The sequence below is a fragment of the Macrotis lagotis genome, chromosome 1, assembly GCF_037893015.1.
Source record: "Macrotis lagotis isolate mMagLag1 chromosome 1, bilby.v1.9.chrom.fasta, whole genome shotgun sequence".
Taxonomy (NCBI): Eukaryota; Metazoa; Chordata; class Mammalia; order Peramelemorphia; family Peramelidae; genus Macrotis; species Macrotis lagotis.
Window position 1 is genome coordinate 742242200 of NC_133658.1, and position 22102 is coordinate 742264301.

At 35.1% G+C, this 22102-nt stretch overlaps 1 protein-coding gene across 4 annotated transcripts in view; it reads right to left on the minus strand.

Moving 5' to 3' along the window:
* PARP4 (poly(ADP-ribose) polymerase family member 4) overlaps positions 1-22102 on the minus strand; it is a 114004-nt gene that overhangs the window by 24324 nt on the left and 67578 nt on the right. For all 4 annotated transcript variants that reach the window (XM_074216252.1, XM_074216253.1, XM_074216255.1 and 1 more), the window contains exons 22-29: positions 15440-15635; positions 12817-12884; positions 11165-11352; positions 10082-10181; positions 7922-8092; positions 7586-7666; positions 2927-3007; positions 1298-1393 (exon numbers count right to left, since the gene is read on the minus strand). In XM_074216252.1, coding sequence (XP_074072353.1) covers positions 1298-1393; positions 2927-3007; positions 7586-7666; positions 7922-8092; positions 10082-10181; positions 11165-11352; positions 12817-12884; positions 15440-15635 — 981 coding nt within the window. The remainder of the gene's footprint in view (positions 1-1297; positions 1394-2926; positions 3008-7585; positions 7667-7921; positions 8093-10081; positions 10182-11164; positions 11353-12816; positions 12885-15439; positions 15636-22102) is intronic.

A 22102-nucleotide genomic window follows, 5' to 3' on the forward strand; every position in this document is an offset into this window, starting at 1 on the left:
GAGGTCAGTGAACTACTATCATGCAGAGGCTTTGTGGGACTACTCTAGAGCAGAATTAGCATAAAGAACACATTGGTAGACTTACATACAGTTCCAGGGGTATGACTTGTTTCCACATTTGGATATCACTACACATCTTTTCCCATGTATATGCTGGCCATGTGTGTTCCACATTTCCCACTAGTGTTGGAATTTGAGGGGGAAAAGTGGCCCATATTTATGTAGCAACTGTTTTTTTAGAAGGTAGGTAGGTGATACAGTAGATAAAACTCCAAATGCCAAGAGTTAGCAAGATTTGAGTTTAAATCCAGCCTGAGACACTTATTACTAATATGACCCCAGGCAAGTCACTTAACTGCTGTCTGCCTCATATTCTTTATTTATAAAATTCTTTATTTTTATGGGAAAGTCTAGGAGACAAGAGTGAGCACAGGATGTTTTACCTTGCATTGGTTCAACAAATCCTTCAAGATTTAATACATATTACCCAGTGTTTAATAAGAATCCCATCAAGGTGTTATTCTTCATATATTTTCATTCCATCAGATCATCCCATTCTAAGTATAATATAAGCTCAGAGCCAGTATTCTAGACAACCTCATAAAACTGAGGCAGCCAGATATGCAAAGATAATAATTAACAACAGATGAAAGCCCCAGATGGTCTTTATAATTGTCCACCATCTTAGGAATGGGCTGGCATATTTTACTAGTCCAAGTTGATATGTACCTATTACTGACCACTGGAGCCATGGGGATAGTCTATTACTTCTGCAGTGGTCAAGACATCAGCCTCAATCTTCAGATCCTCATTAACGGAGGAAAATATTTGCATTATCACAAAAGATTGTGTTGAAGAAAGCACTGGAAAACACTATGGGAATGTGAGGTGTTGTAATTTACTATTAATAAAATAATAGTTATATAATTATTAATAATAGTTTGATGCTTTGCAATAGCCTTGAAGATCCTGGCTTTCTAGCAAAATCATTTAGTTTTTCCACTTTACTACGTAATTAAAGTTCATTAATAACAAATATAATCAACTATAATTTTCTTTTTTTTTTGGTTTTTGCAAGACAATGGGGTTGAGTGACTTGCCCAAGGTCACACAGTTAGGCAATTATTAAGTGTCTGAGGCCAAATTTGAACTCAGGTCCTCCTGACTCCAGGACTGGTGCTCTGTCCACTGCATCAACTAGCTGCCCCCAACTGTAATTTAATAGCCCCAAATTTTGTATATTTTATTGTTTAAGACAATTAATACAATTTAATTACCTATTAACAGCAATACTTACCCTCTTCTCAACTGCCACAAAACTTGTAAATTGTGTTATAATAGAGTTCTCCTTGCTGAGTTTAATAATCAGTGACTTCAAAATTTGTTTCTTCATCTAGGTTGGAACATTTTAAATGGATAGAAATTTTATACCCAACATATATTTTATATTTTAGGTGTAGAGATACATAATTCACACACACACACATACACATACAATATTCCTTTTTTTAATTTTTGGTTTTTATTACTCCTTAAATAGAAATTCTGGATAAGTCTATGTTCCCCTTTATATAAGGGAATATATATATGATCCTATATTCAGAAAGAACACTGGATTTGGAATCAGAAAATGTGAGTGCAAGCTTTGGCCTTTCCACATTCTTCAATATATCATTTAATGTCTCTTAGATTTAGTTTCCTCATCAATAAAATGATTATAATGCTACCTCCTTCTTATCTACTTCCCAGAGTTGTTGTGAGAATTAAATAAAAATGCATGTGAAAATATTTTCTAAAGTGTAAAAGCTCTTCAAATGTAAGATTTTATTATTGTCATCTATGGACAAAATATATTTTTGTATTCAATATTTCAAACAAAACATACATGCAAAATTTTTTTTACATTTTTCACTTTTATAAGGTAGGTAGGTGATTTTATATCATCTACCTAAGAGACCTGATGTGATAAATCATATTTAAAGAAAGAAAAGACCTTGACAAAAATCAAATAAGGAAAACTACCTAATCCAAGAAAATCTTGAAAATAATTTATCAGTTTATCCAAAAGTCTAAAAATATTTAGTATTACATTAATTTAGGATCACTCTCCTTAAAAGCAACTTTAGCCTACCCATAGACTGGGACTTTGGATAAGTCAAGAAATCTGTTATAAGCTTTCACCTTTTGAAAGTAAAGTTATAAATCTGTAGCTTCATGAATTTAGGTGGGCAATCTCCTTACAATAATAAAAATCTTTTGTCAAATATTTGATAGGATAACAGGCTCGAAAGGACTTAAAAGGTTCTCCTCTTATATGAGGATTTTATCCCACAGATGAGGAAATCCAGATAACTTAGATGACTTGTCCAAGATAACTCTCAAATAAGAGCTCCTCCAAGTTCCACTCTCTTTTCATTGGAGTCTATTCCAGTTGTTCTTGCTGTTATGTTAGTTTTATAAAACTAGAAATCTAAATGAAAATGTAATAGAAGTGGAATTTTCTCTCCAAAAGAAATAAAAAGAGATGAAGAATATTCTTCAACATGTTGTCCTTCCATTCTGGCATGAGACTATCTCTAAAGGTCCTTCTAGTTCTAAATTCTATGATTTTATATAATTTTCTTTAAGGCAAATTCCTTTAGCCATATACATTACACATAAATATATGTACTTTTTAAATTTTATTTTTTCCAATTATATTCAACATTTATTTTTGTAAGATTTTGAGTTACACGTTTTTCTCCCTCCCTCTTTTCCTTCCCTCCCTCCTCTCCAAAATGGCAAGTAATCTGATATAGATTATACACATACAATTAAATATACTTATTTCTTTATCCAAATAACCTAGCTTCACATGTTGTTGGCTATATCAATTTAAGGAAGATTTTCTAAAAATCAAAGTATACTTTCTATGGAAAGGACAAACCTCATGCTTTGTCTCATCTTCATGGAGTATTCCATCTTCATAATCTCTGATGACAGCTCTAGCTGTTAGCTTGTGAAGCATCTACATTTCATGGGCAAAAGAAAACAACTGTAACTTTTCTTTGATTACCACTTTATCTCCTCAACTTTTAAAAGTCATTAATCAATTTCCTTAGTTGCCTAATTTCTTTTTTAAAAAAGTAGCAGGTTTGTCCCTCTGATTCCCACCCAGTACTAGGAGGAGGTCTCAATAACATGCTTGGAGGAAAGAAAAAATATTGTAATCAATAGATTATTCATAAAAAGAATTGATCTTAGGAAATGACTTACGTGACCCTTTATCTGTTTCTTTGTTTTGTTTTGATTTCAAACTAATAATCTGCTTTTACTACTTTTAATTAAAATTTATTTTTAATCATCAAAAATCTGCCTTATCTCCTCTCACCTTCACCCCTCCAAACTGAGAAAAAAAGAAAAGACAAATCCTCTATTAATATATATTTTATAGTCAAGCAAAACAAATTCCTGTACTCGTCAAGTAAATAAAATGTTTATGTTCTCTCTATCAGGAGGTGGGTAGTGTATTTAATCATGGATCCTATGGAATCATGATTCTTTATTGCACTGATCAGAGTTCCTAAATTTTTAAAGATTGTTTTTTTCAATTCTGCCATCATTGTGTAAAACAGTCTCTTGGTTTTGCCTGCCTCACTCTGCATTGGTTCATATAAACTGTCCTAGGTTTCTCTGAAACCATTCTCCTTCAACAATTCTTATACCACAAGAGCATACCATTACTATTAAAATCATAATATCTTTAGCCATTCCCAAACTGGGGAAAAATCTTCAATTTTTTGTTCTTACCACCACCAATCAATTACTACAAATATTTCTGTACATTTTTAGACTGTTTTGTGTTGGCCTACTCTATCTCTTAAGTTCTCACCTCTTTCCTTCTGGCTTCCCTATTGAATGCAAAGTATTCCTATACACAACTGTGTATGTGATCATATGTGTATGTATTTTTTCCATCCTTTGACTAGTTCAAATGAGAATGTAATTCAAAATTCTTTGCTCTTCTCTCTTTTGCCTTTTCTTTCCCTCATTTTCCTGGTGTATTTCTGTGTGTGTGTTTGTGTGTGTGTGTGTGTGTGTGTGTGTGTGTGTGTGTGTGTGTGTGTGTATTTTACCTTCTTTTGATCTGTTCAGATGAGAATGAGTTTCAAGTATCAACCACTTTCCCATCCTCTCCTCATTGTTTGTATTGACTTTTATTTCTTTATCTCAATTATATGAGATAATATCTCCTATTCTTTCCTTCTCTTCCTGCCTATATAATTCACCTCATTTTCCATTCTTCCTTTAAGATTGCTAAAATCGGGGCAACTAAGTGGTGCAGTGGATAGAGCACTGACCCTGGAGAAAGGAGGACCTGAGTTCAAATGCAACTTCAGACACTTAATACTTGCTTAGTTGTGTAACCTTGGGCAAGTCACTTAATCCCATTGTCTTAAATAAATAAAAATGTTTTAAAAAGGGATTGCCAAAATTTAAGAGAACCATTCCTAGGTGCTCTGTCTAATTTGACTCCTTCTATGACTTTTGATGGACTAGTAGGTGGCACAATAGATAGAGTAGCAGGTCTGAAGTCTAAAAGACCTGAATTCAAATCTTGCCTCAGGAAATCACTAGCTATGTGACCCTGTGCAAGTTATTTAATTCTATTTGCCTCAGTTTCCTCATCTGTAAAATGAGCTGGAGAAGGAAATGGCAAATCACTCCAGTATCTTTGTCAAGAAAAATCCTAAAATGAGTCAAAAAGGGTCAGGATTGAAACAACTGAGAAACAACAATCTGAATGATGAATGAAGTCTTAGGGGACACCTATATCATCTCCCTATATTAGAATATAAACAACTGATCTATTTTAAGTCTTTTATTATTTCTCACTAATGTTTGCCTTTTTGTCTCTTACCTCCTGTTATTGCACTTCAAATTCTCTTTAGAACTCTAAGTTTTTCATCAGTGATATGTGAAAAGTTCTTTATTTCATTAGAATTCCATTTTTTTTTCTCCCATAGGATTATACTCAGGATTTCTGGATAAGTTATTCTTGGTTGTATGACTATATTTTTTGTCTTATGTAATATTGTATTCTAAGCTCTCTATTCCTTTGTAAATCTTGGTTGTATGACTATATTTTTGTCTTATGTAATATTGTATTCTAAGCTCTCTATTCCTTTGTAAAGGTGGCTTCTAAATGTGCGTATTTTCTGACTGTGGCTCCAAGGTGTGTAAGTTTTTTCTGGTTGTTTGTAGTTTTTGTTTTGACCAATAACCTCTGGATCTTGGCTATGGTGTTTCTGGGAGTTCCCATTCTGAATTTTTTTATTCTTTTAGAAAGTGACTGTAGATTCTTTCTACTTCTATTTTGTCTTTTGTTCCAAGATATCTAGGAAAGTTTTTCTTTTATGATTGCTTTAAATATGATGTTCAGGCTACATTTTTTTCTTGGTTTTCAGGTACTCCAATCATTGTTGAGCTGTTTTTGCTATGAGATACATATTTTATATTTTCTTCTATTTTCAGTCTTTTTGACTGTTTTAATATTTTTTATTGCCTCAAAGATTAATTAATTTCTCCTTGGTCTCTTATAATTTTCAGCAAAGTTTAATATTTTGTGTGTCAAGCCATTCATTTCCCATTTCCATTCTTTCTTCTATAACTCATTTCTTTTCTCATGCTCTTATTTCTTCTTCTTTTTTTTTTTTTTAGCTTTTTTTGCAAGGCAAATGGGGTTAAGTGGCTTGCCTGAGGCCACATGGCTAGGTAATTATTAAGCGTCTGAGATCAGATTTGAACCCAGGTACTCCTGACTCCAGGGCTGGTGCTTTACACTGCGCCCTAGCCGCTCCTCATGCTCTTATTTCATTGATAATAAAAATTTAAACTACTAAACCTCTTGCTTCATCTCTTGAAGGAATTCTACTTGAATTTCCCCTGTGCCAAATTTTTCTTTGAGACTTTGCTTGTAAATATTTTAGAGGTAGTCTCTTTTTCTGAGTTTTTATATTAAGCATCACTATCACTATATTAAACATATAAATCTCTATATTTGATTTTTATGGTGTAATTTTTTTTTTTTTTTAGTCTACTCAATTTTTCAATCTACTTCCTGAATGTGGGCTTTGGGTTAGGCCAGGCTCTGTGCCTTCCAGAGAGAATGACCTCTGGTCTTGTTGCTGCTTTCTTGGGGTACTAGGTTATTCCAGCAACAGCTTGTGCTGGGGAACCGCAAGCTTCCAGTGCAAACCACTGCTAGATTGTACCGCTGACAACCAGAAACTGCCAGTTCAGAGGGAAGCAAGTGCTCCTTGGGCTTGGGTTCTTGTCTTGATTAGTCAGCACAAGCTTGACTAGGAGATGGGGGTCAGGGCTAAGACCTTGCTCTCTCTTCATGGATCAGTCACATGGCTGTGGCTGGTCCAGGCCATGAACAGTGGGCAGAGGGCATGCAGCCTCTTCTGATCCAGGAAGGCCGTCTGGAGGCACAGGCTTACTTTTTGAGTTAGTCCTGGCTTCAGGACCCAGGCCTAGATGGTGAGCCACAAGGCACTCAGTCACCATTTCTTCTGGCTCTTCACCAGTCTGGCCCACTCTGTGATTTGAAGTCTCTCATGGCCTCAGTGCAGAGCTTCTCTGGGCCAATACTCTCTGTGGCCATTTCTGGCCAGACCTCTTTGTGTATCCCTCTTAAAAAAATGACTCACTCTCATTTTTCTTGGATTTTCCAATCAGAACTCAACAATTTGGTACATTTCCTATGGATGGGGTTGGGGAAGCCCAGGTATATTGCTTTCTGATATTCTACCTTCTCCAGAATCTGCTTTCAATAAAATTTCAACTCTTGCCCCTTCTTAATATCATGGTAGTTAAAAAAGGATAGCTGTATAAATAAAGTTTTACTTACCAATAATAAATAATTACTACATTACATAGATTATTAATGGAAAGAAATTTGCCTAATACTTTTTATTAGGCAAATATGATATTAATTTTAAAACCTGATAAAGATAACACTAAAAAAACCCCAAAAATCAATTTCTCTAATGAATATACAAAAATACAAAAAAAATTAATACAGCAACATATTAAGAAAATTATTTATCATGATCAAGTTGGTTTTATATCAGGCAAGAAAACCAATTTCTGAGTTTTGGTTAGATAATAATAAGAATACTACTTTGACTCAAGAGAGTTTTTGTGAACATACTTTATAAACCTTGAAATATAATAAAAAGTGAATCTTTCTTATACTATTCTAAATAAAATTTAATTTTAATTCAGAAAGTCTGTAAATTAATATCAGAGGCAAAATGGAAATGAATTTCACCTAAATAGGTGAATAAAATATGTGTGTTACTCAATATACCATTATTTAACTAAATGTTTATAGGAGTAGAAAAGTGAGTTCATCTATCCAGACAATTACTTCCCTGAGATTCTTAGATTTTAGTATAACACTGAAATAAAAATATTAAGTACAGAGTATATATAACATGACTAAGAATGTGTTTATTTAAATATAAAATTATGAAAATTGATCATCAAAGATATATATATAATATATATATTTTATATCTGAAGTCTTGAATCTTACAGTTCCAGTTGTTTTCTGTAGTTCAGTAGTTGATACCATTGTGTCAAATTCTCTGTCTTGAATTAAAGCATTTAGGATGGCCTGAAGGACATTAAAAAAAGAGATATCTGATTACTTTTTTCCTACTTCACATTCCCAACCTCTTAGCCACTAATCACTTTAGCAGTGATTATCTCAATGATTAACAATTAACAATCCTCTAGTGAAGATAGAGGCAGAAACACTTTCCCTTAGTTGGAAAACATATTCAGCAAAGGGTAGGATTTAAAAGCAAGTTATGAATTAGTTGGATAAGATTCAGATATACAACTTATGCTTCTTTGGATCAATTCTGACCTGTGTACAATGAGGAATGAATCCATACACAAGCAGTCTATCATTGTTAAATAAGGCCTGGATTTGTGTGGGAGCCTGCAGGGGCTCAGGTGAATTTAGATTCAGTTGTTGCCATTTGACAGATATAGAGCTGCATCCTGGAGAAAATACTCTTGTCATTTGGTCTTCAATCTGTTTACAAAGAAAAAAGGTGGATTATGTCTTATGTCTTGATTTTACTTCACGAAAAAAAGAACTTTTATCTTAATTTAAAACATTTATATTCTCATGATTTTACAGTTTTTCCTTCTTGTTCTATACAGAAGGAAAACATTGGAATAAATTTGACAAATATCCTTTAAAATTTAATATTACAGTATCACTGTTACCCACTTTCCATCTGCAAAAGTCATTGCGGTGCCTTCATTAATTTCCCTAGTATGTAATCTTCACAGTAGCTTTCAGTTACAATATTCATTCTAATAATACAGGTTTAATAACATTTAGTGTGGTGATTGTTATAAGGAATTTTATATGCTTTTTACCTATTATTTGCAGGGTAAATGACAAAGACTACAGGGGAAGAGTTCTGGACAAGTAGTTTGGAGAGAAGGGGTCTAATTCTGACTCTGTGTCCTGGCAGGTATTTCCAGATACACTGAAGATTAAGGAATAGATAGAATGTGAGAAGTCATCTCTAGTTCAACCCCTTCATTCTACTGATTGGGAACTAAAGGTTCGGTTAAATGACATGTCCAATCACATAAATGACAGAAGGATTTGAACCCAGCTCTGGTGATACCCAATCAGTTATTTTTCCACTGTATCCCGAGTTGGAAGAAATGACTACTATGGTTCTTTCTGGACTTAAATTTCTGTGTTGCAATGACAGGTGATTCAGGGAATTCACCTAGGGACTATTCTGCCCCCTTTCAAATTTTCTTTTCATTCTTTATGCTACAGTGAAAAAAGAGAATTTGATTAACCTTTATTTTTCTGAATAGTAATCCTGAATGGTCTCTGTTTTACTTAATTCTTCTCTTAGGCTTATCCTGTTCTAAATGCACACAAAAAAGAACATTTTGCTTTTCAAAACACAAAAATGAATTTTAAATTGCAATTTATTTTTATACATAACATGAGTAAAAGAGCTCAAACTTCTAAAATTGGAAAAGTGATCCTACTTATAGCTATATTAATTTATATAATGATTTGAGACTGATAAAATGCTTATCTTACAAGATCCTTTAAGTTCTATGGTGCCCATTTTAATGAGTTTACACACTATTAAGTCTGGAATTCAATGCCAGGTCTTCAGATCACATGATTATAGATTTTAGTAAGAAGGTGGTTTCAGAAGTCATCTAATCCTTTTTCTTTCATATGGAAATTAAGAATGGTAGATATAAAGCTGAAAGAACTTTAGATACCTTCTAGTCTAACCCCTTCAGTTTTACTCTAAGGAAACTGAGGTTCAGGAAGTTTAACTAACTTGTACAAAGTCACTTTGGTAGTACCAGGCTCCCTAAGTCAGAGTTCTCTCCATCATACTACAAAGCATCCTTCCTAGTATTGCATTATTCATAGTCAAGGTCTTAATTACACTAATTACAATGGACTCCAGAGTCCTTCCTTGCAGTTTATAGTAGTTACTGAGTAATGAAACTGATTTTTAAGAAACATAGAACAATGATTGCAATAATAATAATGTCACCAATATATTGCTTTAAGGTTTGCCAAGAGTTTTTATATGAACACCACATGTGGTTCTCAAAACACCGCCAAGTAATTATTATTCCCTTTGTATATATGAGAAAATTGGGGTTCAGAGATCAAAGCTTATCTAAATTTTATCTTCTCCAGGTCTTAGCACAGTAGAGATAACATAATAAACCTTTATAGAATAGTGAATTAGTATTTGTCTATGAAATTGAAAGGAAATCTTTAGAATAATGTCAGAAAACAAAATTAAGAGTGAAAGACTTACATGAATGATATTTGTGGGCATTTTTGTATTTATTAAGGACTAAAATGAAGTGATTTACTATGATTATATAATTAGAGCCCAGAGACTCATTTCATTATCTGTTGTTTAAGATATAAAAATACCCATAATAGTTGTAATATTTTATATTTCTGTAGGTAATCTGAAAAAAAAGAATGAAAAGTGAAGAAACTTACCTGTTTTTTCCAACTATATTTAGATTTTGTATTAAAGTATTCAAATGCTCCAGCACCATACTGGGACAAAGCCCTCAGGATATGACGATTTGCTGTGGACCTGATCAAATTTTAAAGATTAAATTTTCAAAGATTCATGAAAATAATTTCAAGTGTATTTACAATGGAGCATGCCAAAGCTCAAAATGTCAACAAAAGAAAGCACATGGCATCAGCAGATGGTGTTGTGCCCCTATGGGTGGGTGGTTTTGGGATTTGCAATTCAAAGGAAATAAACCATATTAGGGAAAATATATGTAATTTGAATTCTTCAGACTAATGGATGTACTGATCTTTCTCACCAAAGCAACTGGAAAGAGGTAATAACAGATGGTCTTTTGAGATCATACTTCTTTCTAAATAGGGACCAGTCTGTTTTATATCTGGAGATATAAGCTACCACTTATATCTATTCCTAACTAATGTCTATGCTTAACACAAATAGCAAGGGAAAACAAATATTTCTCCTTCCTCATCTTCTGTAACCCTGATCTCTCCAAGGTCTTCTCCAGCCTGACTCCTCCTTTTTAGGTTTCCCTTTGATGATTTGCCTCCCATCAAAGAACAGCCTCTATTTTCTATCTTTCCAGCTTTCACTGATTCCATAAGGGCTTTGTGGATAGAGCATTGTCCTTGGAGTCAGGAGGAGGGAATCTGACCTCAGACTGGATGCTTACTAGCTGTGTGTCCTTGGCTAAGTCACTTAATCCTGACTACCTTGCATCCAGGACCATCTCCAGTAGTTCTGACTCATATCTGGCCACCGGACCCAGATGGTTCTGGGGAGGAAAGTGAGGCTGGTAACTTAGCACAGCCCCCTCATTCACATCCAATTCATGTGCTCGTTATGGCATCAGCTCCCTGATGTCATAGTCTTCTTTGAGAATGAAGGACAAACACTGATTTCTTTACTTTTTGGAAGATATCTGTGAAAACCATCAATTTTTATCCTAATTCCCTAAATTTCAGTCCTGTGCCACCAACTGCCTGTTGGTCATCCATCCTTGGATTTCCTATTTACAAAATGATTTTTCTTGCACTTACCCAATGCCACATGTAAATAGGCGGGTATGTCTAACATTTCTTTTTACAATCTGCAATGTCAGGGATTCATTCTGGATATGCCCATCAGATATAAGAAGTATGTTGCGCATCCCTTGAGAAGGGTAAAGTAAGTTTAAAAAGTGCAGGGTTTTCCAGAAGTCGGTATTTCCCATAGTAGGTGTAGCAGACTGGAAAAAATTAAAAGAAAGTGGATTTTATTCACCTTTGTAAACTTGCTTAAATGTTTCTTCTTTTAAGCATGTTCCCTTCTTTAGAGAGAGACCTCTTATTTTTTCACTGAATAATGTTTGCTGATATATCTGCTACTGTACTTACTATCATTCCATTTCTGTACTTTGAATTTATAAAAAAAGAATCCTCATATTTCCTTTTAGATAACTAGAAAACAGGGGTGGCTAGGTGGCATAGTGGATAAAGCACCGGCCCTGGATTCTGGAGTACCTGGGTTCAAATCCGGTCTCAGACACTTAATAATTACCTAGCTGTGTGGACTTGGGCGAGCCACTTAACCCCATTTGCCTTGCAAAAACCTAAAAAATAAAAAAATAAAAAAAATAGATAACTAGAAAACAGCATTCTTTTTAAATATTAAATTAAATGAGAATGTGTCCTCTTGTTACTATTTGTTTTTAATAGATCACTACACACTTAACTTTAAATGTCCACAAAAACAATTAAACTTACATTTACGCTAATTAAACTTTTTACTAAAATGTAAATTTATCTTTTCTTCAACTTATAAATTGTCCCATTAATATCCTCTACAGCTACTACTTTTTTTTTAGGTTTTTTTTTTTGCAAGGCAAATGGGGTTAAGTGGCTCGCCTAAGGCCACACAGCTAGGTAATTGTTAAGTGTCTGAGACCGGATTTGAACCCAGATACTCCTGACTCCAGGGCCGGTGCTTTATCCACTACGCCACCTAGCCGCCCCAACTACTACTTTTTAAAGACAAAACGAAAGAGTTCCTATCAAATGCTATTTTTACTTGCTTTGTGGTTGCTCTTGTGGATGCAATCTTATTCTTTTTTTTTGCAAGGCAATGGGGTTAAGTGACTTGCCCAAGGCCACACAGCTAGGTAATTATTAAGTGTCTGAGGTCGGATTTGAACTCAGGTACTCCTGACTCCAGGGCCGGTGGTCTATCCACTGTGCCACCTAGCCGCCCCTACTGCACCACCTAGCCGCCCCAATCTTATTCTAAAGTAAGAAAATAGGGAAAAAGAATTTCCCTTGAATAAAAGTCACAAGAGCTCTTTGTGGTTGTTAGTCTCAAGTTATAGACCAGGTGTTCAGGTCCCTTGTTTAATTGGCTTACCTTTCCATCTGTGATTGACTCTGTAAAAATTATCTTGTTGCTATCTTCCAAATTTCTGAACTCTGCCTTCCTATCTACCTTCCTGTGTCTATATAACCTTTCTCTCTTTCCTACCTCTTTATACAATGGTCACTGTCACAAACTTGGAAAAACCAGCTTCAAAAGTGTAAAAGCTACAGAAGTAAATGGGAGCAGGCAATTTAACAAAAACAGGGTTGTATGCCCAGGGCCTCAGAGACACAAAAGTGCTAAATACTGTCATTGAAATATCATAGGCAAAGATTCAGACATTAAGAAAGAATGTTTTACTTACCATAATGAACTCTCTCAGTTTAGGATTATTTATGAAGTACCGAGGATATAAAAATAATTCTGTATAACCTGTGTAATGAAATTAGTTTGAAACTTTTGTTAAATAATTATTTCAGTAACTTCTAGCACAGTTCAATTATATGGTTCTAGTTTTGTCATTTAAAAGTATCTTACATATTTGTTTATATACATTTATTTGATTGGATCTCACATTTAGAAAATTTTATATACATATATGGCATGAGGGCCTGTAGGTATGTGTACAGAGGACCCATGGAGATCTGGTGAATCTGTTTCTAGAAATTCGTGATGATTTGGGGCTGAGCAAGAACTGGGAGATCATACAAAAAACCCTAAGACAAAAATTCATTTGTTTCCTTCCCACTGGCCTTGAGACATAGGGATGAGCCATTCGTGGGGGGGTAGGGGGGAGATGTCCTTTTCTCTTCAGACTTCTATAGCAAGTCTCTTTCTGGGATGGGCTATTTCTTGTTTATTTTTCCTATCCATTGGTACAGGACTTTTTTGAGATTCTGAAAGGACCAGAGGTCTAGTGACAGACTGCCCTATCCAAGTGTGCTGGCCCTGAGCTGGGCACCAACTCTGTCCTGAGGAACAACAAGCCTCAATCCAGTGGCAAATGTAAACATCCTGCAGGGAGGCTTTCCCTGCAACCCAACCCGAGCTGAAGGGTCCAGCTGGTCTTATCTTGAAGTAGTTGCCTCATTCTACCTAGACATGCATTCAGCAATAGCAGCTACCATTTCTAGTGGGAAGCCAGCACAGACACCAGGTAACTTCACAACTAATCCCAGCAGAAGACTGAAGGGAGGTGATTCCACCTCCACTGAGCTGCTGGTGCCTCTGGGAAGGGACCAATCCCTCGTTCACCTCCTGGCCCACCCGCCACAAACCCTGAGAATGCCCTCCAGCAAGAAGACAGGCTCCAGAGGTCCAGATCATGTTTTCAAATCATGTTACTCTTTTTCTCTTCTCCCCAAATTCTGGATAAAGTTGTGGAACAAGGTGTCCCCAATATGGGCTTTGTAATGATTGTCTTTGTGACGTCATTTGACTAAAGAACTGAGTCCAGTGGCTAGCTGTTTAAGGGAGAATCCACCAGGGGAGGCACTCTGAAGGCAGAGAAGGAGGCTCTCTGCCCAGAGGGGGTTCCTCCTTGAATCCTAAAGTATTAGGGTACAACCCTGTGGAGTTCCAACCTGCCAGAACCTGTGTGAATTGAGCAAGTGAGACTTTAGAGGCATTAAAAAAGTATGAGAGAGAGAGAGAAAGAGAGAGAGAGAGAGAGAGAGAGAGAGAGAGAGAGAATGTGTTTATGTGTATGTGTGTGTATGTGTATATAACAGAGAGATAGAGAGACAAAGATACAGAGAGTATGTGAGTGTGTGTATGTGAGAGTGTGTGACAGAGTGAGTGTGTGTCTGTGTGACAGAGAGATAGAGCATGTGTGTATGTATGACAGAGTATGTGTGTGTGACAGAGAGAATGTGTGTATGTGCATGTGACAGAATGTGTGTATTTGTGACAGAGAGAAATATAGTGTGTGTATGTGACAGAGAGAGCGATACAGAAAGGGAGTGTTGTGAGTGTATCTATGTGAGAGAGAGGTGGGGTGTGTGTGTGAGACAGAGAGAAATAAATTAGGGGGTGGCAAAAGGATTCACCCTAGGATCCTTTCAATAAACAATTTTGTCAACACATTTATACCACAAAATCACTAATTTAGAATTATTTTGTAAAACAAGATGTTTTAATGTTAAGTTTAAATGGCTCATTATGTTTCTGTTAAAGTAGTAGGACCCCCACTTCCCCCTCTGATCCTCCTCACTGCTCAGATTACTTGGCAAACACTAAGGCACAGGAGAAACTACAGGAACTCTGCCTCTTTCAAAGGAATGGGTATACAGATTGATGGAGCATAGAATTCCACTCTCTACTGGTCCATGCTGCTTGCCTCCTCTATAAAGTTTGTACCTGATCCTCTTTTTCTTATGACTCTTTTTTCACCATCCCCACCTGGTGTAGGCGATCTGGTTACAAATCTTTTAATAGCATATGTTCCTCAAATAAAACTACAACTTCACGGTGTCCAGAGGTTGTTAACCTTTTTTTGGTCACACACCTGTATGGTATAGATTTTTGAAGAAATCTATGGAGCACTTCTTTGAATAATGTCTTTATATAATGGAAGGAAAAACTAAATTTAAATTAAAAATTAGTGAAAACAAAAATGTGATTTTTCTTTTTCCCATTTTTCATAGATCATCAAATTTATCCATGGACTCCAGATTAAAATTCCCTGTGGCATAGACCCAGAGAATCCCAGGGCTGGAAGAGATCATGGTAGTCCTCTTGGACCTGAACCTGGACAGGAGTGTTCTTTATAATATACTCCATTCATGTTTCTAGTTAAGAGCTCCAATAGCAAGAACCCCCACTATCTCTTGAGGTAGCACACTACACTTTCTGATGACTCTAATACTTGGGCAATTTTTCCCTTGTGAATTTACTTGTCAAGATAATTCATATCCTTACTTTTTATTATTTTTACCTTTTTAATTTTAGAAAATCAAACTGTCAGAGCCTAAAATAACAAAACTTACTTGTGCCAAATTTGATGATGTTTACTTTTTGCTTCTCATGGACAAGCGACAGAGCATGTAAGGCAATTTGCTTTGCTTGCAGTAATTCTGAGCCCTCCATAGAATTGGAGCAATCCAAACAAATAATTACTTCACTTGTATGGACCTCCTCTGGTAGTATATTACTGAAATCTGGATGGAAGACAAGCATGCAGGCCTAGAAGGAAGAGGGAGACAACAACTGAAATGTAACAAGTGCATCTGCGACTGGAGAAGAAATTATTTTACTACTAATAACCAATTATTAAATTGGTATCCAGACTTTTCTTCTTTATTTCTTATTTAAGACCAAGCTCTTGCAAAAAGTCAGTCTCTGAAGGACATAACTGATGGATGATATTGCCTAGCCCTCAAGGAGAATGCTCTTCAACTCAGGCAGGATCCCTCCCAACTAGGAAACTTAACTTCTGTTTAAAGTGTAAAGAGAATTCATTCAGGGCCAGTTCTTATTCCTGGGAAATGGGGTCCTGTCCTTGTACCCCTCCATTAGAGTTTAGGGAGACTCAGCTCATGAAGGAGAGAGGTTTGAATGGAGACAGATTCTCCTGTCCAGACTGCTGGGGGCAGCTGAGTCTTATGATCAACTGTGCTGAGAGCAGGAGATGCTAAAGACTCCTAGCCCACATCCTCACTAAACATCTACCAATCAGAATTCATTTTTTCTTGTCAAGAGCATTCCCTTTTACAAATAAGGCACTCATCTCTCCATTGGTTTGTCATTAGTTATCTAGAGAAATTACTGACCATTAATTAATGATTGCCAGCTAACTTAATTCATTATTAATTATGCAGAAATTCTGTCCCTTGGGTTTTTCATTTGTTAACATTATGACTTTCAGTTGGTATTCCCTTTAAAAATGAAAATAAATTTTACCTTACTAATTGAGGTATTGAGTCCATAAAATTTCATTTTAAAGAATTGACAGAATACCACTTTTAAGTTCCAAAATGAAAAAGGAAAAACTAAGCTGAGCAATATAAGAAAGAAAAGAATTACACAATAAAAATACCAGAGCAAAGTGACCAAAACCAGAATATGAGAAATTATTTCTCTCTTATTTAACAACTAATTATTAAATTAGGACCAAGGTTTTTCTTCTTTTCTCCTTCCTCATCCAGAAACCAATTGGGGTGGTTTATGTCTCCTAAAGATTTACTTAAAAATCTAAAAAAGGCAATAAAATAAATTCTAAGTTTGAACTAATAGATATAATCAGTTTCTATTGTCTGGGAAAATATGGATACTCCCTTTTGTCAGACAAGTGATAAGAAAATTAATAAGACAAGATTAGGGTGACATAGGTCACTACTCCAAGACCTCATTTTAATATAGCACACCTCCTCTTATAATCTTTATTCTCTTGTTGAAGAATCAGAGCTGATTTTTATACTCAGATGTGCCCTTTTTTAAAAAGACTTTATAAATATTAAATGTATAAGAAGTTTGGTTTCTTTTGGCTACTGAAGTGATTGAGCCTACTTTTTAGGTGTAGTCAATAAAATTTATTTTAAATTACCCAAAAACTTGATCTTGGAACTTTTTTTTTTTTTTAGTTTTTGCAAGGCAAATGGGGTTAAGTAGGTAATTATTAAGTGTCTGAGGTCAGATTTGAACCCAAGTACTCCTGACTCCAAGGCTGACGCTCTAGCCACTGTTGCCCCAATCTTGGAACTTTTGAATCAATAGAACAACAACATTATAAAGAGAAAGAATCCAAAAATTTAGAATTCTGAGCAATTCAATGACCAACTATGATTCCTAAGGCCTGATGAAGCATGGCACCTTCCTTCTATAATAGAGGCAATGAACTCAAGATAGACAATAACACATAAAATTTCTGGATGTGAACAATTTGGGGATTTGTTTTCCTTAACTATGCACATTTGGTGGGGTCTTCCCTACTCCCAGTGGAGAAGTGAAAAGCAAAAAGAAAAAAGTTTTTAAACAAAAAAAAACCAAAAGCAAAAAAAAAGAATTGAAGGCAAAGATTGGTTTTATTTTGTTTTTGTTTTTTACTTTTTATCCCTATCATGTCTTTATTTTTTTTAATTTTATTTAAGGCATTGGGGTTAAGAGTGACTTGCCCAAGGGTCACACAGCTAGGCAATTATTAAGCATCTGAGGCTACATTTGAACTCAGGTCCTGACTCCAGGACCAGTGCCCTATTCACTGCACCACCTAGCTGCTCCCCTATCACTTTCCACAATACTTGGCACATAATGAATGTTAAATAAATACTTGTTAGTGGATTGATGAATATAGTGGAATATTACCAAACTATAAGAAATAATGAAGAAGGATTTCAGAGAAAACCTGGGAAAATGCCCAAACTGAGGCAGAGGGAAGCAAACACAATGACCACAAAAATATAAATAAAAATATAAATAAAAAGAAGCCAAGTGTTGTATAACTGCAACATTCTTTCTTGGACTACAAGAAGAGTTGCAGAAATATGACTAATTTCTATGGAGAAAAGTGAGGTTGTAGATGGGAAATGTGGTATCTGTTGCCACACAATGCTGCTTTGCCAAGTGGTTTTACTCAATTACTTTTCTTTGTTACAAGAAAAGGCTCATTGGGTAGTTATCTCCAAAAATGGGTACCATATGAAAAAAAAAGTTACCAAGAAAATTTTTAAAAATTAATAAAGCAACGGAGTTGAGATTAGATCGTCGGTAAGTACCCTTTCCCCCCCAAAAACCTCATCAATTATTCAAGTAATATGACAGGAGTTTCTTGTTAATATGAAGAACAAGAGATAATTGTTTAATATATTAAGTGACAAAAAAAATCTTCAACATCAAGAGTTCCCCACAATCTTACTGAACCAGAACCAGAAAGGACTTTAGAAAAGAAAACACTGAGTCAGAGGAATCACAGAATTTAGAATTGGAAAGAATCTTATTGATCACCTCATATTTTACAGCTTAGGGAAAAAAAGTCTTAAAAGCTATTCCTCTTATGTTACAAATAATGGAATTGGATTCAATATATCTGAAAATATATTTATTAAATGTCTACTATATGGAAAATTATAAAAGGTAATGGAGATACAAAGATAAAAATAAAACAGTTCTTGCTTTCAAGGAGTTGATAGTTCACTGATATCCTGGGAGCAAAATGATACCAGAGATACATATCCACTAGCAGAGACAGGATCTGAATCCAGAATTAGAATGTGCTCTGTCCCAATAATTAAATGCGTATCTTTATACAAAGATGAATTCAGAATGGGAAGGAACCTTGAAAACCATCCAATTCAAAGCCCTCATTTTAGAGTTGAATGACTTTGTCCCTGGTCATTTGCTGCTGTTTGTCTTTCTTAAAAGAGGACCATTATGTCTGGAAGGTAACTTGCAAACAAATTAGATTGTGCAAAATCATCAACCTCATTTTCTTTGGGTCCAGTAGCCAAATATGGTTCAGGATGACAGGATATATTCATGGGTGATTTTGATCTTTTTTTTACTGAGACAAGGCCCATTCAGTGATTAGCCTAAGTAACAAATGAGGCAGGAACAGCTAGATGGTGGAGTGGATAGCACCAGCCCTGATCAGCAGGATCTGAGTTCAAATTTGACTTCAGACACTTGATACTTATTAACTGTGTGACTTAAACCCTGACTCCCTCACGTCCAAGGTCTTCTCCAATGGTCCTGATCCAAATGCTGTTTAGTGGACCCAGATGGCTCTGGAGGAGAAAGTGAGGCTGGTGACTTAGCACAGTACTCCCTCACTCAAATCCAATTCATATGTATATCATGGCACCACCTCCCCAATGTCATGGTCTTTGAAAATGAAGGACTAACAACCAAAACAAGAAATGAGGCAAAGAATGGTCCTTTTTAATCTAATCAAAAAAAAAATCAATCTGGAGAAGACCCTCAGGACTTCTAACCAAAGCAGAAACAACTGCTCTTTACTGTGTGTGTGTGTGTGTGTGTGTGTGTGTGTGTGTGTGTGTGTGTGTGTGTGACAGACAGAGAGAGAGATACAGAAAGGGAGCTGATCAGGGCTCAAACAAAGATAAGTGGAGCTTGGACTAGGACCTATTGTTGGTCAAGCATAGAGAGCCAGAGCCATTCTATTCATTAAATGAATTAATTCATTAAGTTCATTAATGAACAGAAGAGCTGAGAGATGAATCCAAGTCTTATGACTTCAATTACTATCATACTCCATACCTAAATTTTCACCCTCTTTCTTAAATGGTCAGTATTAAGGTCAAAAGAACTAACATATAATTAGATTATATATAATTACTCTAATTGTGTTGAGAAATCACTACTATTCCTTTTTTTATAGGTTTAACATAGAAGAATGTCACAGATATGGCATATTTGATTTTTTAAAAATCATTTGTTAAAATGTAAAGATTAACAAACTGTCTTTTGTGGGGGGTAGGGGAAGGGAAGCAAGATTAGGGGGAAAAATCACTTGTTAAGAAAATTAAATATTTTTCCAATTAAAAAATATATTTTTCGGGGTTTTTTGCAAGGCAAATGGGGTTAAGGGGCTTGCCCCAGGCCACACAGCTAGGTAATTATTAAGTGTCTGAGACGGGATTTGAATGCAAGTACTTCTGATTCCAGGGCCAGTGCTCTATCCAGTGTGCCACCTAACTGCCTCCAAAATATTTTTAAAAAATAAAAATCACTTGGCAAAAATATCCAGTGTTATCTATGTGGATTAGATGGTGAAACAGGGGCTAAGTTATATTACAGTTAAATATATTTACAGAATTAAATTGATACACCAGAAGAACATTAATTCAAAAATCATTGTCAGCCTAGATAAAGGCCTGCAGGGAGAAACCACAAAATTGTGTGCTTTTTTTTTCAGTCTACAATTTAGCTTCATTTTTTGTTGACATGTACACCAAACTAAATTGCTCTAATTAAGAAATTGTCTAATGTTTGCAGTAGCAGGAAATATAAACCCTTCAGTACTTTCATTGATAGACTTCCTTTTGCCAAGAGGAGTGAAACAAAATGAACCAAAGGATGTTTCCGGAAAGGATTAAGAAATCTGCTTAATCACAGGAAAGCTATGACTCAGTTCTTAGGTGTGTATAACTTCCAATATCCTAGGAGTTTTAATAATAAATGCAAAATATATTTTTTCCATTATTAGTCTGCTTTAAGGAGTCATTATTCCTTTTTGGCACAAGTCAGTATTGGGCATTAATTTGAGAAGTAAGGATGGCTATATAGATGGTTTGATGACTCCATTCAGTGTGATGTTTATCGCAATAAGGACTGTGTAAATTGTCATGTGCCAATAAAATGCCATAAGTGGTAAAAAGCTCAATGATTGGCCCAGATTTCTGTATGACTTGTCAATCACAAACAGCACATGCTTACCGATTTTGCAAATATATAAAATATAAAAATATAGCTCACACAATAGCTGACAGAAAAAAAGATTCAAAATTATCTCAACAGGTTAGAAAAGAAAGAAGAAACTTGCCACAAATAGGAATATTGTAACAAGATTAATGGAGGCCAATAACCCAATATTTTAAATAGACCATTTTTCTTTTGGCAGTTTTAGAGCTTGCTGGAAGGGAAATTTTGTTATCCTCCATGACAAGAGTCAACCTTAAGGATCACAGGAGAAGAGGCAAAATATTGCTATTTCCAGAACACAGAGAGAGAGAGAGAGAGAGAGAGAGAGAGACAGACAGACAGACAGACAGACAGACAGACAGACAGAGACAGAGAAAATCAAGCAATTTATTTAAAAAAATCAGAAACAAAAAATAATAAAGATTTGCTTTGTTTGAAAGGTATAGATTAAATATTTATTATATAAAATGACTTCTAGGAAGAAGAGGGACACTAGGAGAAATACTGGTGATATAAAAAAACAAAAAATATCAAAATTTATTTTAAAAAAGTAAATTAAAAAAATACTAAAATTTTTTCTCTTGAAATACCCTGAAATTGAATTATTTTTATTCAAATGTATTTATATTGATTTTGATGTTCATGGAAATTTCTAGACCTTTTTCATTTTCTTTTTTAATTTAATTTTATTTATTTTGAGTTTTACAATTTTTCTCCTAATCTTCCTTCCCCCCCCTGAAAAACTAAAAATTTTGAAAAATTAAAATAAATTTTAAAAAAGAAAGTTGCAGTTTGGATAAAAGGTTAAGTGCAATAACACTGGATATCAAGGATGGGAACCAATATCTTGAAATGGAAATATGGTGGACAATATTTGAGTGAAGATCAATGGAAAGAGAAACTAGAAGTATTGTAGTTGGGATAGAGCACCAGCTCTGAAGTCAGGATGACTTGAATTGCAAAGAAACTTATTAGTTATGTGATCCTAGGCAAGTCACTTAACTGTTTGCCTCAGTTTCCTCATCTGTAAAATGAGCTGCAGAAGGAAATGGTAAACTACCTCAGGATCTCTGCCAAGAAAACCCAAATGGAGTCAAGAAGAATTGGACATGACAAAAATGACTGAACAATAAAAACTACTATTGTGGGCTAAGTACTACAAAATTAATTGCTTTTTTACACTCTTCCAATTCTTTAAAGATAGTTGTTGAAGACAAAGATCACATATTTGTGAGAGTTTTCTTTGCTCTAGGTTAAACAATCCTTTGCTGAAT